Source organism: Mauremys reevesii, linkage group 2, assembly GCF_016161935.1.
Source record: "Mauremys reevesii isolate NIE-2019 linkage group 2, ASM1616193v1, whole genome shotgun sequence".
NCBI classification, from domain to species: domain Eukaryota; kingdom Metazoa; phylum Chordata; order Testudines; family Geoemydidae; genus Mauremys; species Mauremys reevesii.
Window position 1 is genome coordinate 258,743,531 of NC_052624.1, and position 13,167 is coordinate 258,756,697.

Here is a 13,167-nt window from a genome sequence, read left to right on the forward strand (position 1 = left end):
TAATCTGTTTAAAGAAAAAACTCATTTTTTCTCATATGAGGTTAACTTATGTGACATACTAGCTCAGTTAACATACACAAAGACCCTAATTTCCATAACACACCATTGATTAAAAAAGTAATAAAATCTCAGTGAAAATGAAACAAATTTCTTGATGTGAACATATCAGTCTTCAGTGCTAACAGTATAATTTGAGATCTAATAACTCTTTCTACTGATCAATAGTAAATACACATAACGTTCAGGTAACATCTTCAAAAGCATTTTCAAAAGTGACATAGGCACTTATGCTCCTTAGTCCCACACTGATATTCAGTGAGCCAGTCTCTGAGGGGCCAGTTTTTCAAGGGTATTTAGGGGCCTCAAGATGCAGATGAACATCAAGTGGAATTTTCAAAAGCTGCTAGGTGCCTAATTCCAATTAATTTAAATAGGAATTAAATAGGCTCTATAAAAGCCTTATCTTTTAAAAATCTGGCCCTAAATCACCTTTGAAAATGGAACTTGGGCACTTGTCCAATAAGCTAATGTAAGCAGTACACATATTGCACAAATAAGATATCTTTTTCCATGCTTACTTACGCACACAGGATGGAAGCTGACCAGACCAATTGTGATCTTGTTGGCATATTCGTACAGAAGAACCAATCAAGCGAAAACCAGGGTTGCACTGGTACACAACTGTGTCTCTGTACCCATAATTCTCTCCAATCACTTGACCATTGACTATGAGATCTGGAACACCACAGTGGCCAGCTGCAATTTTCAAATTACGGTAATAAAACCAAAAATGATAATGATTCAAAATACATATGATAATATTTAAAATATCCCTCTTAATGAAAAATAATCTACTTCTTTACATTTAAAATGAATATTTTAACAAGGTTTAACTTCTCAATTTCTTTAATTGATTTCATTCAAATAATTTGTAAGCCGATGAAAATGACCAACCAAATACTTCTTTCATACATACAAAGATCATGCCTAAAAATTAGAAATGCAAATCTATCAAAGAGCTTATGAGACATTTATACTATGAAATTTGCATTCCAGAATTTCAAGTTGAGGCATCTACCCCTTTCAACAACAACAAAAAAGGCTAAATTCTTCGCTGGTGTAAGACCACTGGCTTTAGTGTATTTGGGCCAATATGCATACTTGATACCCACAAGAAAAGATTGGTGGCTTTTAACTAACATTTTAATTAGATCCAATCAAAACTCTGAATTTCTGTTCAACTCAAAATTGTATAACAACAACAACCACCCCCCACAAAAAAAAACAACCCAAAAAACAATATTTCCCATGGAATGCAAATTCTGAAAAAAATGGTTCAGGTCAATCAAAATTTCAATTTTGATAAAAATCAAAACTATTCTTCTGATTTTGACTTTTTTGTTATTACTTTATAATTTATAATATAACAACAAGTTAATAAATTTATAAATTTAATTTTGACACAAAAATTGAAACATTTTATTCGGATAAGGTTGAAACAGTCCATTTTAGCCTTATTGATTTTTTTTTAAATTTTCTAAATGGGATTTTGTCTAAATCAACAAGTTCCCAGAGAAAGTTTTGATGTTGACAAAACAGCATTTGCCAGTGGAAAAAACATTTGATCTGAAAATTTTCACCATCTCTACTTTTAATTGATAAATACTGGAGATGCAAAATCCCACCTGTCTTTTTTCTCTCATCTAGTTTTCTCTCTCCTCTTTCTTTTCTTTCATTGGTTCACTGTTTTCTTTTAGCCTGAGTTGTCTTATATTTAGACATCTGGTTGCCAATAATTAAAAATAGCTGAGAGAGAATCTTTAGATAATTTAGCTGCCAAACTTATTAAGTGTCTACTAAGCATGTGTGAAATGAGATTTTTCAAAGGCTCATAGCTTGACCAAATTTGGGTAAATTTTCATGGGAATAGAAAAGGCACATCCCTGAAACCACTGTAAACTCCCTGCCACATTTCTAATTCCAAACCATGGGGGAGCTGGAACTTCTCAATGCAATGTCTGTAAGAATTTTTTAACATGAACACAACGATGTGTTTTACCTCATTTTCCTCTTGGAAATGGCTGGCTTTTCTAAAACTTTCCAAAAAGAAATCAAACCCCTGGCATGGGAATTTCAGCTGAATGAATACAGTTTTGCAAAGTTATAAGTAATTGAAAATGGAGTCTTATAATGGAAACCACTGTGGGACTTTAATCATAGGCATTGCTGCCAGAGCCACTTATAATACAGTACAGGGACTTATTACCAAACTGAGATACACTATAATTTCTTCTCTTAAGTACACCATGTGTGCTTTAGAAATATTCTCTCTTTCCCTAAACATAGTTGAAGGAATTACAAATACATCCACATGTACAATAAATGTGAGCAAATTCTAGTTATCTTTGCTCTTTAATTAAATGTTGTGTATTAAAATATGAGTTGGTCAGCAAATGCCCTGTTACTGACATAAAATAAAGGAAGATAGTTACTTTCTACTTTACTAATGACTATACTGGGTAAACCTCACATTGTTAGTGTCTCCCTCCCTGACCATGCAGCCATAAGATAGCAATAATCCTGAATTTGTACCATATAAGGTGCAAATACATGCCCTCTATGGCAAGGATGACAGTGATAATAAACTATGCCTGACAGGTATTAGCCAGGTTGCTTAAAACACTACTGGAAGGTGCTCAGATGGTATGGTGATGAGGAACTAAATATGGAATTGATTAGAACAAGTATTCAGATAGTAAAGATGCATCTCAGAGGCTGCACCACCTGTATGATGCAGTACAAAACTCACTAAAAGGAAAGATAAGGTCAGGCAAGAGGTACAGACAATGCATTAGCCAGTGCAGTATTGCCAACTCCAAGTATTCAAAAATAATGAGTCAGGCCCCACAAAATCACAAGGCTGCTTAAAAATCATGAGAATTTTTAAAATGTAACATTTTGGATTCTATTTATTTGCTATGTGGTTTCTGAGCCTTTAGGATGCATTCAAGTCACATTTTCAGAATTTTCTCCTTTTCATTCTTTTAAAAAAATAGAAGCTGAAATTGTCTTGTAATCAGTTGCCTCCAGCAGCTGGTGCTTTAAGAAAGACATCACATACTGCGAGACCCACCATAATATCATCAAAATTCATAACAGTGCTAGTGAATGAATTCATGCAGATCACTGATCCAGTAGCACAAAACCCTTCCTAAGCAAGGAGCAGAGGCCTACATCTGCTATTGTTCCCCTCATGAGCCTTGTCTGTTACATGCTCCCCTTGCTGTACTAGGGCCAGGAACAACTGCATTCCTTGTCATATGTTCCTGAAAAAATGCCCCTGATATCAAGGTCTGCTTCAGGGTCCCTGTTGAGTTCCCAAAAAAATAGTATTATGTTCTAGCTTTAGGAGGTTTTATAGACTTTGCCCCAGAAGGTCCAACCCACCAGGCCTTCGTGTTACCAGGGAGAGGAGATATATTGAACTGGGAAGATTCCTCCCCATCAATGAGAGTTCACATCAAACAGGTTGCAGGGGACCAGACTTTATGCCATCTGTAAGCTACTTTTGGTTGCTTCAACATTTTATGCTCTAGCTGCAGTAAATTTCATTTTACCGTCTATCAGGCTACAGTCTGGCCATGCTGAGGGGGAGTAAACCATGTAGAAGTGAATGAAAGGAAAAATAACAACAAACAAACAAACACAAAACAACAACGAAAACCTGAAGAGCTTAAAAGAATGGGAACTACCCTCCCCACAGAGAAAATAGAGCTGTTAACCAATATTTAATATTAAACTTCAAAATAATTATGACTAAAATGGGTATTAGTAACAAATAGTACACTTTTCTCTGAGCATCCCCATTCTCTTAGCTTACTGAAGTGTTATCGTATATCCCACTTCTGAATGGTTTAACCCTTCAAGAAGATGAAATAAGGATCCTGCCCCACAAAGAGCAGCATGGGGAGGACAGAAACAGAGCAAAATAATTCAGCACAAGGAAGACCTGGCTCTATCTCCCTGACAAAACAGTACTGAAGCAATTAATAAACCCTCTAGGATCTGGCTGCATTCTCTGGAACTGTGCATAAATGTCATAGGAAACTTGCATGCCTGTAACAGAGAAAATTCATTTTAATTCTATCCCAGTCTAACAGTGGCATCTGATCAGTTTGAGAAAGGTTTAAAATGTCCTAAAAATTTCACAGATCCTGCCAGCCTAGCTCCTCCTAACTCCAAAAATGGCTCTCACCATATTTTTAAGAGATTCAAAGGCCCTGTGACTTAATTATGCCCTCCCATTTCCTGTTAAAATTACCCTCGTCCAATTAGGGAATACAAAAAATGTTACATGACTAATTTTGAATAATTCACCATTCAAGGAAAAAGGACATGTATTGATTCAATTGTTCTAGATGAATACTACAGTCTACTTTCACCCCAGCCTTTGAGTGTTCACGTGTCCTCCACTCCCAGTTCAAGTGTCCCAGAACAGAAGTTGTGGTGAAATCATGCTATAGGGCAGGGATCAGCAACCTTTGACACGCAGCCCATCAGGGAAATCCGCTGGCGGGCCGGGACGGTTTGTTTACCTACAGAGTCCGCAGATTCGGACAATCGCAGCTCCCACTGGCCACGGTTTGCCGTTCCAGGCCAATGGGGCTGTGGGAAGCGGCTTGGGACAAGGGATGTGCTGGCTGCTGCTTCCTGCAGCCCCCATTGGCCTGGAATGGAGAACTGCGGCCAGTGGGAGCTGCGATCAGCCAAAGCTGTGGATGCTGCAGGTAAACAAACCATCCCAGCCTGCCAGTGGATTTCCCTGATGGGACGCGTGCCAAAAGTTGCTGATCCCTGCTATAGGACTTCAGAAGTGAAAAGATCTAGGTTCATAGCTAGAAAAATTATGAAGACAGTTCTACTATTCTAGAATCCAAAGGCAACTAACTATCATACAGGCTAAAAAAACCCTTAATATAGCATAATATGTCATACTAACATGACACCTTTATCTGATCATCTAAAAATATGTCAAAAGTATCCGGGGCTAAGTCCTGAAGGTTTTACCAAGTTTTTATCCATTCTTTACTCTGCCTTCAGTAGAAATCTTGCCTGATGAAGAGCTGAGTGAAAGCTAGGTGGAGACTTTTAGGATCAGCTCCAATTCATAAATTTTCAAAACACCATCTGTCAGGCAGGTACTGATAATAAACTACATACGAATGGTATCTGTTTTCTTGTTTTTAAATGTGGATTCAACAGAAAATGTCCTGTCAGCACAGACATACATAATTCCTGCATATTCTGATAAGAGAACCTTTGTGGCCATTGCTGAAAACTACAATCATTTCTGCAGTTGAATAAACTCCCTCACATCCATCTCAGTCCTAACAAAGGCAAACACTCACTAGTGTATTCCAGAAGGTGGTTTTTTTTTTAATTTTGTTTATATCCCCCTCTTAATTCCACAAAACCACAGATTTAGCTTCCTTCACAAAATAAATGGAGAGAAACCAAACCAAACCAACAATATAACAAAAGCCAGAATGAACTCCTTGGTTTTGATTATCTGTTTTGCAAGCTAATATACAGGCTGCCAAAATGAAAGGGGAAAAATCAGAAAAGGAGGGGCTTTTCTGAGAGCTTTCATTTACTGAAGTTCCCATAACCAAGGAAACCACTTTCTTTGTCTGTACATCTTTCAGAATGGCTGCCTCATTACACAGGCAAAAAAGAGATGAAGAAACAGGTTTTTAAATGAAAATACTACTACCAAAAGTTGGCAAACTTGTAAGAGTAATTTTTATTGGTCTTCTATTCTAGTCTTTTTTGTTTGATTCCCTTGAGACTAAAGCTATTTTAATGATTATTACCAGATCTCTCCTTCTTTTGTCATTTTTTGTTAAGGTCACTGTGATGAAAAGAATCCCGAAGTGCCCATTTGATATTGATAAGAATGTGAGCATACCCATAGCTGCATTTTCCTCTCTCTCTCTCTCTCTCTCTCTCTCTCTCTCTCTCTCACACACACACACACACACACACTTACTTCTGTTGTTAATGGCCTTTCAGAATTTCCATCCTAATTTTTGTTTTCAGGACTTTATGTCAGGCAAGGTGTGATTCTTTTGTCTTTTTTAACAATATTTGAAACAGATCTATCTTGACATTTTAAAGATATAAAAGTACAATTCAGAGTTGAAACTGATGTTTGTTTGTACTCCAGTCTCTGTCTCTCTCCCTCTCTCTCTCTCTTTAATGGAAAGTTTTAGAGCATTTAGCCTACAATTTGAAAAAGTTTTTGGTCTGGGAAAAAGTACAAACTGTTTTGTTTAGTAAAATAGATGTTGCCCATGCACAGTAAATTTTTTGCTATTAAAGAACAGTTACTAACCTGTTCTGTAATTGTTGTTCTTTTAGATGTGTCGCACTTGTCCATTCCAGTCTTGGTGTCTCTGAGGCCAGGGCATGGCCACTGGAACCTTTTTTCCCCAGCAGTACCTTCTAGGTGGCTTGAGCTCCCCCTGGCGCAGCACACCACTACATTCAGTATAATGGCCAAAGCCACCCTTAGCCCTGTTCAGTTCCTTCTTGATGAAATTCCAATGTAGAAGGGCAGGAGAGTGGGTCATGGAATGGACATAAACAATATGTCTCGAAGAATAACAGTTACAGAACAGGTTAGTAACTATTTTTTCTTCTTGAAGTGATTATGTTCGTGCATTTCACTCTTTATGGCTCTCAAGCCATAGAAGAGGAGTCTATTTTAATACAGGTTGGAGAACAACTCAATACCCTTTAGCATCATCTCTGGAATCTTGCCCAAAAGGCCACCAATGCCAATTGTGACCTCGTCAACTGAGCTGTGACTGTGTCATGCAGAGCGACATTAGCCAAACTACAGCACATGCATATACAGGCTGCAAGCCACGAAGAAATTCTCTAAATGGAGAGTGATTGACCTCTCTCTCTGTCAGATACTGCTAAGAACAGCTGGGGTAATTTACGAAAGTGTCTGGTTCCAGATAACATTGAAAGGCTTTTCTGACATCTAAAGTATGCAAACATTCTTCCTCCCTTTTTGTATGTGGTTGCGGGCAGAAAACAGGCAAATAAATTGGCTGGTAATTGTGGAAAGAGGAAACCACCTTTGGGAAGAACTTCAGATGAGGGCACTGGCAAACCTTATCCTTAAAACAGATTGTATATGCAGGCCCCAACATTAATGCCTGCAGCTCCCCTACCCTTCTGGCCAAGGTAATGACCACCAGAAAAACCATCTTCACTGACAGAAGCAGGAGAGAAAAGGTAGCCAATGATTCAAATGGGTGACCCATAAGCCCTAACAATAGTAAGTTTAGATCCCATGAGGAATGGTGTTTTGCATTTGAGGATATGATTTAACTAGGCGGTTTAAAAACCTTAGGGACATGTCATTGAAGAAAACAGAGTCACTATCCACCTTAGGATGGAAAGTTGAAATAGTGTCAAGATATACTTTGGTGGAACTAACTGCCAAATCTTGATGTTTCAGGTTTTATAAGTAGTCCTGAATATGTTGAACTGAAGAACTGCTTGGTAACATCCCATTTTGGTGAGACCAGATTGAGCTATGCCTCTATTAGCTTTTGTAGAAGGCTTTCTACTATATGGAGGATCTCTTGAACCTCTTTCAAGCAAGACTGCTCTCTAGTGGAGCATCCTTGCAGTTATGTGAAGAGATTGTAGGCTCAGGTGAAGAAGGCAACTGGGATCCTGGAAGATTTGGTCCTAGTCCAGTGGAAGGGAAGGAGAGGGCGGCACACAGGAAACTTTGTGCAAGTATGGGACCAAGCATCAGTCTGTTTCTCCCTCTGCATCCCTTGACTTTGGGGAGGGGAAAGGGGGACAGGTGTCTGACCAAGTTGGGGGCACAGCTGGGCTCTGAGGGAGAGGGAGTGTAGATATCTGGGCTGGGGGGGTCCTGCAGTTGGGCTCTGGGGAGGAAGGGTGTATTGGTGAGGGGGGGGACAGATGGGATCTGGAGAGGGGGGAAGCGGGCAGAGAAACAGTAACTGGGTTGTCATAGGGGTTTCTTTAAATCTCTACTCCTGGGGAAAATTTTGTGTGTGTTTGTATTGTTACAGACATACTTGCTGACAGGTATTTTGAAATAAATTACCAAAATAATTGAAACTGGTGTTATTTTGATAAATAACATTTGCAGGATTTTAAAATACTGTCTGCAGATTTTTTTTCATTCTTTTTTTTTTGGTGCAGAATGCCCCAAGGAATAGTATATGATCTGCTCAGGTGGTCTGCTAGGTCATTCTGCATGCTCTGCAGGTAAGATGCTTCTAGATCTACTGAGTTGGGAATACTACTAGAATAGAGTCATTTCTTGAGACAGTGGAGAAGAGTGGACACCCATCTGCTTGTTGAGGTAAAACATTGCTGTTGTGTTGTCTGTGAGGACTAATAGGCTGCCTCTCCTGATCTGTGATAGAAATATCTTGCACATCAATCTTACAGCTTTCAACCTCTGAGGACGATTGACCCCGTGTCTATAGAACTTAGGCGGGCTTGCCATCCTAGGGCCAAAGCATGTCGCTAGCGTGTGAGTCAGTTGCAGGTGGGCAATGGAAAGCCTACACATGCCTTGGCTGGATTTGTCCACCAGTCTAGAGAGATGAAGGTATGGGAGAGCACTCTTACCACAGAGTCCAGCTGATAGTGGCTTACTGAGTAGACTGATGACAACCAGCCTTGAAGAATTTTGAGTCAGTCGGACGTATTGAACCATATAGGTGCAAGAAGCCATGTGACCTAGAAGCTTCAAACAATTTTGTGCTGTTATGATCAGGTGAGTCTTCAAACCAATTGCTCAAATTGCCTGGAACCTGGAGTTTGGAAAAAAAAAACTATAAACCCTAACCTTTGGACTGGGAAGATTTTTCTGTGTTGATCAACAGTCCCAGAGCATTGAATGTTGACTGGATCATGGTAACACTGCTCATACCTGCTATCTGGATTGGACCTTGGCAAGCCAGTCATCTAGGTAGGGGTAAGCCTGCATTCTTGATCTTTGAAGGAAAGCAGCTCATACTGCCGTGACCTTTGTAAAAGCCCTTGAGCTGCTGATAGGTCAGAAGGTAGTACAGTGAATTGGTAATGATTTTGATTTACCAGAAATTGGAAGTACTTCCTGTGACCTATAGTGATTGCCACATAGAAGTAGGCATCTTTTAAATTGAGGGCAGTGTACCAAGGTCAGGAGATCAGATCATAGGCAGTTATGCCTAGTGGTCGGAGTGGCAGTCAGGCCTAAAGGTCAGAGTGGGAGTCAGGCCTTGTGGTCAGAGTCCAAATGCCAGCGCCAAGGGTTGAGACAGAGCTCCAGTCAGGAATCAGAGCCAAGGGTCAGAACCGAAGTCAGGGCAGGATGGGAACAAGGCAGGGTGCAGGGCAGGATTTGGGCTGGACATGTGGAGGAACAGAGTAGGAGCAGGATTTGTTGAGAGACAAGCACAGGGAGACAGAGTCAGTGAGCAGCCAGCAAGCTGCTGCTGCTGAGCTTAAGAACTGGCCTGTGGGCTTCTTCAGCCAAATAGGCTGGGCAGTCAGTCAGGCAGCCTTTTTGGCTCATTAGAGTGTTCAGTATTGTGTGTAGAGTATTGGAGCAGGCACAACTTCAGAGCCTTACTCCTGACAACCAGTCTCCAGGACTGGTTAGGGTGACCATCCAAATGTATCCTTTTTAACAGGTTTCAGAGTTTTAAGAGTTTCTTGAGTTGATGCTGATTTAAAATTGGTCTGGGACACCCCTCCCTTCACTTTTGGAATTAGGAAATATCGGGAATAAAATCTGTTCCCTCTGAGACCAAATGACCCTCCGCATTGGCTCCCAAGGAAGGAGCAACTGCGCTTCCTGGACAAGGAGTTTCTCATGAGAATGGTTCCTGAAAAGAGATAGAAAGGAATGGGGGAGGAGGGGTAAGGAAGAGTAGAAGCAAAATGGAGAGTATATCTTACTTCCCCAGTACTCAAAATACAGGGACTTGTATGTCAACCTCAACTGGCCCATCAAAATGGCCACCTATTCAAAAAGTGGGGAATTACAGTACCAGAGGTTGAATCTATGGCTATGGTCCTGGGGCACCAGACTCTTGTAAGGATGGAGACACCACCACTGAGAAGCAAAGCAGGTTTCTTGTCACATAAGAACCAAGAGTGGAATGGACATGTGCAACCACCTGAAGAAGGAATGTAGTTTTTACTGTGAATTTAGACTAATTTAGTCTTGAATGAGGCCAAGGAGCTGACCTATTCTTTCCTTTCAGTTCACAGATTTAGCTTATTTGTTTCCATTCAACTGCTTTTTACTTTATATAGTATCTTGCAAGACAGCGGACAAGATTTTTATATCACACTGCTGGAGTAACAACATTAGTCAACTGAATTACACCAATGTACAAAAGGGGCAAGACCAGAATCTGGTCCAGTATCTCAAATTGTTTTCATTTGGGAAATAATCCATACTTCCTCCAGTTAAGATCCCTACATAAAAGGGCTTCCGAAGCACCCAAAGAAGTGAGCTGTAGCTCACGAAAGCTTAAGCTGAAATAAATTTGTTAGTCTCTAAGGTGCCACAAGTACTCCTGTTCTTTTTGTGGTATATAACTATTGCTTAAATCAGCCTCTACACCAGATGCCTTCAGGATAGCAAGCATAACACTGAATTTTAAAAAAAAAGGCCCCAAAGATGATTCTAGCAGTTACAGGCTGGAGAACCTAACTTCAGTACCAGGCAAACTGGTTGAAACTATAGCAAAGAACAGAATAATCAAACATATAGATGAACATGATATGTTGTGGAAGAATCAACACCCAAACTGACTCCATCCACAGTATTATTATTTTGTAGACATTGGAATATGTAAGCCACCTATTTTAATAGCTTTTCAGACCATATGGTTTCATTGCTTTCACCATCATCATCACAATCACTAATGTTTTGGCTCACTGGGCTATCTATGTCTCATCATCTCTTCCTTTGTTTTTAACTATGAAAAAGTTCTTCATCTACTATCAAGGTCTCTTTCCTCAATAAATGTATCTTCGAAAGCTATTGTACACTGGGGTACATTCAACTGACTGTACTTTAATCTAATTGATTATCTTTTTTCTTATTGTTTTCCCCACCTATTTGAATGTCTTCTTCATTATTTTTGTCAGATTTCTTTTTGTTGGAACTTTGCTGTGTCAGGAATGATTTATTAGCCATGACCCGAAGTGGTCTCCTTTAAAAAAATCACCCAGAGATTCCAAGACATTATATCTGAAATACTATATTTTCCTAAACTTAGAGGAAGAGAGAACTTGCATTCCAGATACCATGACCTGGTATCTGTGAGTAAATGCTGGCATTTTTATAGTGACTACTATAATTGAATTAGTTCTGGTTGCTGTCTCATCTAAATGCAAACTCCTCTATTACTAGTAAGCTATTCAGGACACATGTTTCAACATGTCTTCTTGATCAAGCTGAGTCTGTCCTTCATTCCTACATTTCAATTTATATGGATATTTAGTGTGGTACCATACACTGCATGCTGTTTTTAAAAATGCTGCTGCATCTTTTTGGATCTCAGTAATAACTTACATTTTGAGAACTAAACAAACCTGTTGTTCCAGCTGGTGCTGGTGCTGATGATGATGGAGAGCTGCAGAAGGGCAGGCAATTGTCCCCATCCACTTAGTGTCATCAGGAAGGCCAGATATTATATAACCACCTCAGCACATGCTTGTTTTTGGAATATTTTGTATTAAGTATTGTCACAGGACAAGATAACTATTTAAGAGAGGTTCAAGCCTAGCTCTGTACTGTTGCTTGTTTACACGTGGAACAGAGGTATTGTGGGGCTGATTATTCCCGGGACATATGGGGACTATAAGCCATATAGCAATGTATGCTGCAGAAAAAAAGGAGAGATACAAGATAGGCAGATCTCTTTTGTCAGGGTAGTGAGAGGCCCATAAGGATCAGGAGCTGCTTGTAGGCCCTCCCAGTGTGGGAACCTGCAGAAAGAAAGGCCACCAATGAGCTGTTCAGTGAGAGGAAAGACAGAGGAAGAAGTCAGACCTGTTGTGGCAGTTTGGAACAGGGCCTAGGGTGACCAGATAGCAAGTGTGAAAAATCAGGACGGGGGTGGGGGGCAATAGGAGCCCATATAAAAATAAGCCCCAAATATCGGGACTGTCCCTATAAAATCGGGACATCTGGTCACCCTAGAACACACTGGTCAATCCATCCTGAAGAAAAAAGCATGGACAGGAAACATTTCCTCGATAATTTAAAAACCATTTGTATTCTATTCTGATCCTTATCTGTCCCTCATTACCGTAGTATCTGAGGGCTTTCCAGAAAGGCAGCAAATGATGTGACTAGCATATTTGTGTGAGGCTTCATTAAATCAGACCCCACAAGGGGTCTCAGGTTTTACCAGTTTTATTATCATTGAAAATAACAACAACAAAAATAAAACAATAAGGAGTGAGAAAGTGGGCTGAGGAAGTAGCTCCTGCCAATAAGCATAAACAAAATTTAGCTTTAAAACAGTCCATCTTGAGAGATAGACTGTATTTTCAAGGGAGGGGTTTCCTACTTTTGTCCCTCCTTGTATTTTATTTGTTTTTGTAATATGCTTTCCAAAGGCAAATGTTCAAAACAAAGAAATTTTATTAGACAGTTTATATTTTAGTACTTATTGTGGTGACTTCACATGGAAAGGATGTCACTAAACAGAAAGGTTTTCTTATCAGAGATTGGTCTCCACCTTGTTAACCTCTATCTACAGCAAATTCTGAGGCCATTCAGGCCACTGGAGGTGGGGAGGAAAGCTTCCATTTATGTCTGTATGACCCTTTTTTCCTATTCAAGCTACTTTTGAAATTTTGGGGAGGCTATTCAAACTCCAGGGACAGGTTTTAATTCCTGTCATAACTAACTAGATACTGTTTCATCTTGAATGTTAAAGCCATTAAATGAGAGGGGAGGAAGACTCCATTTTGGAGCCTCTTCAGGAAATAAGTAAAACATTGAGAGATCTTATTATGGATTCTGCAATGTTACATAGATAATTAATGTATTTGAAAATTATACTGGATAAAAGCTGTGATAGTTACATA

The 13,167-nt window shown here is 39.7% G+C and overlaps 1 protein-coding gene across 2 annotated transcripts in view; it reads right to left on the bottom strand.

The window, feature by feature from the left end:
• Positions 1 to 13,167, bottom strand: part of CSMD3 (CUB and Sushi multiple domains 3) — a 1,158,685-nt gene that overhangs the window by 86,858 nt on the left and 1,058,660 nt on the right. For both annotated transcript variants that reach the window (XM_039525141.1, XM_039525140.1), the window contains one exon: positions 583 to 756. In XM_039525141.1, the coding sequence (XP_039381075.1) occupies positions 583 to 756 (174 nt within the window). The remainder of the gene's footprint in view (positions 1 to 582; positions 757 to 13,167) is intronic.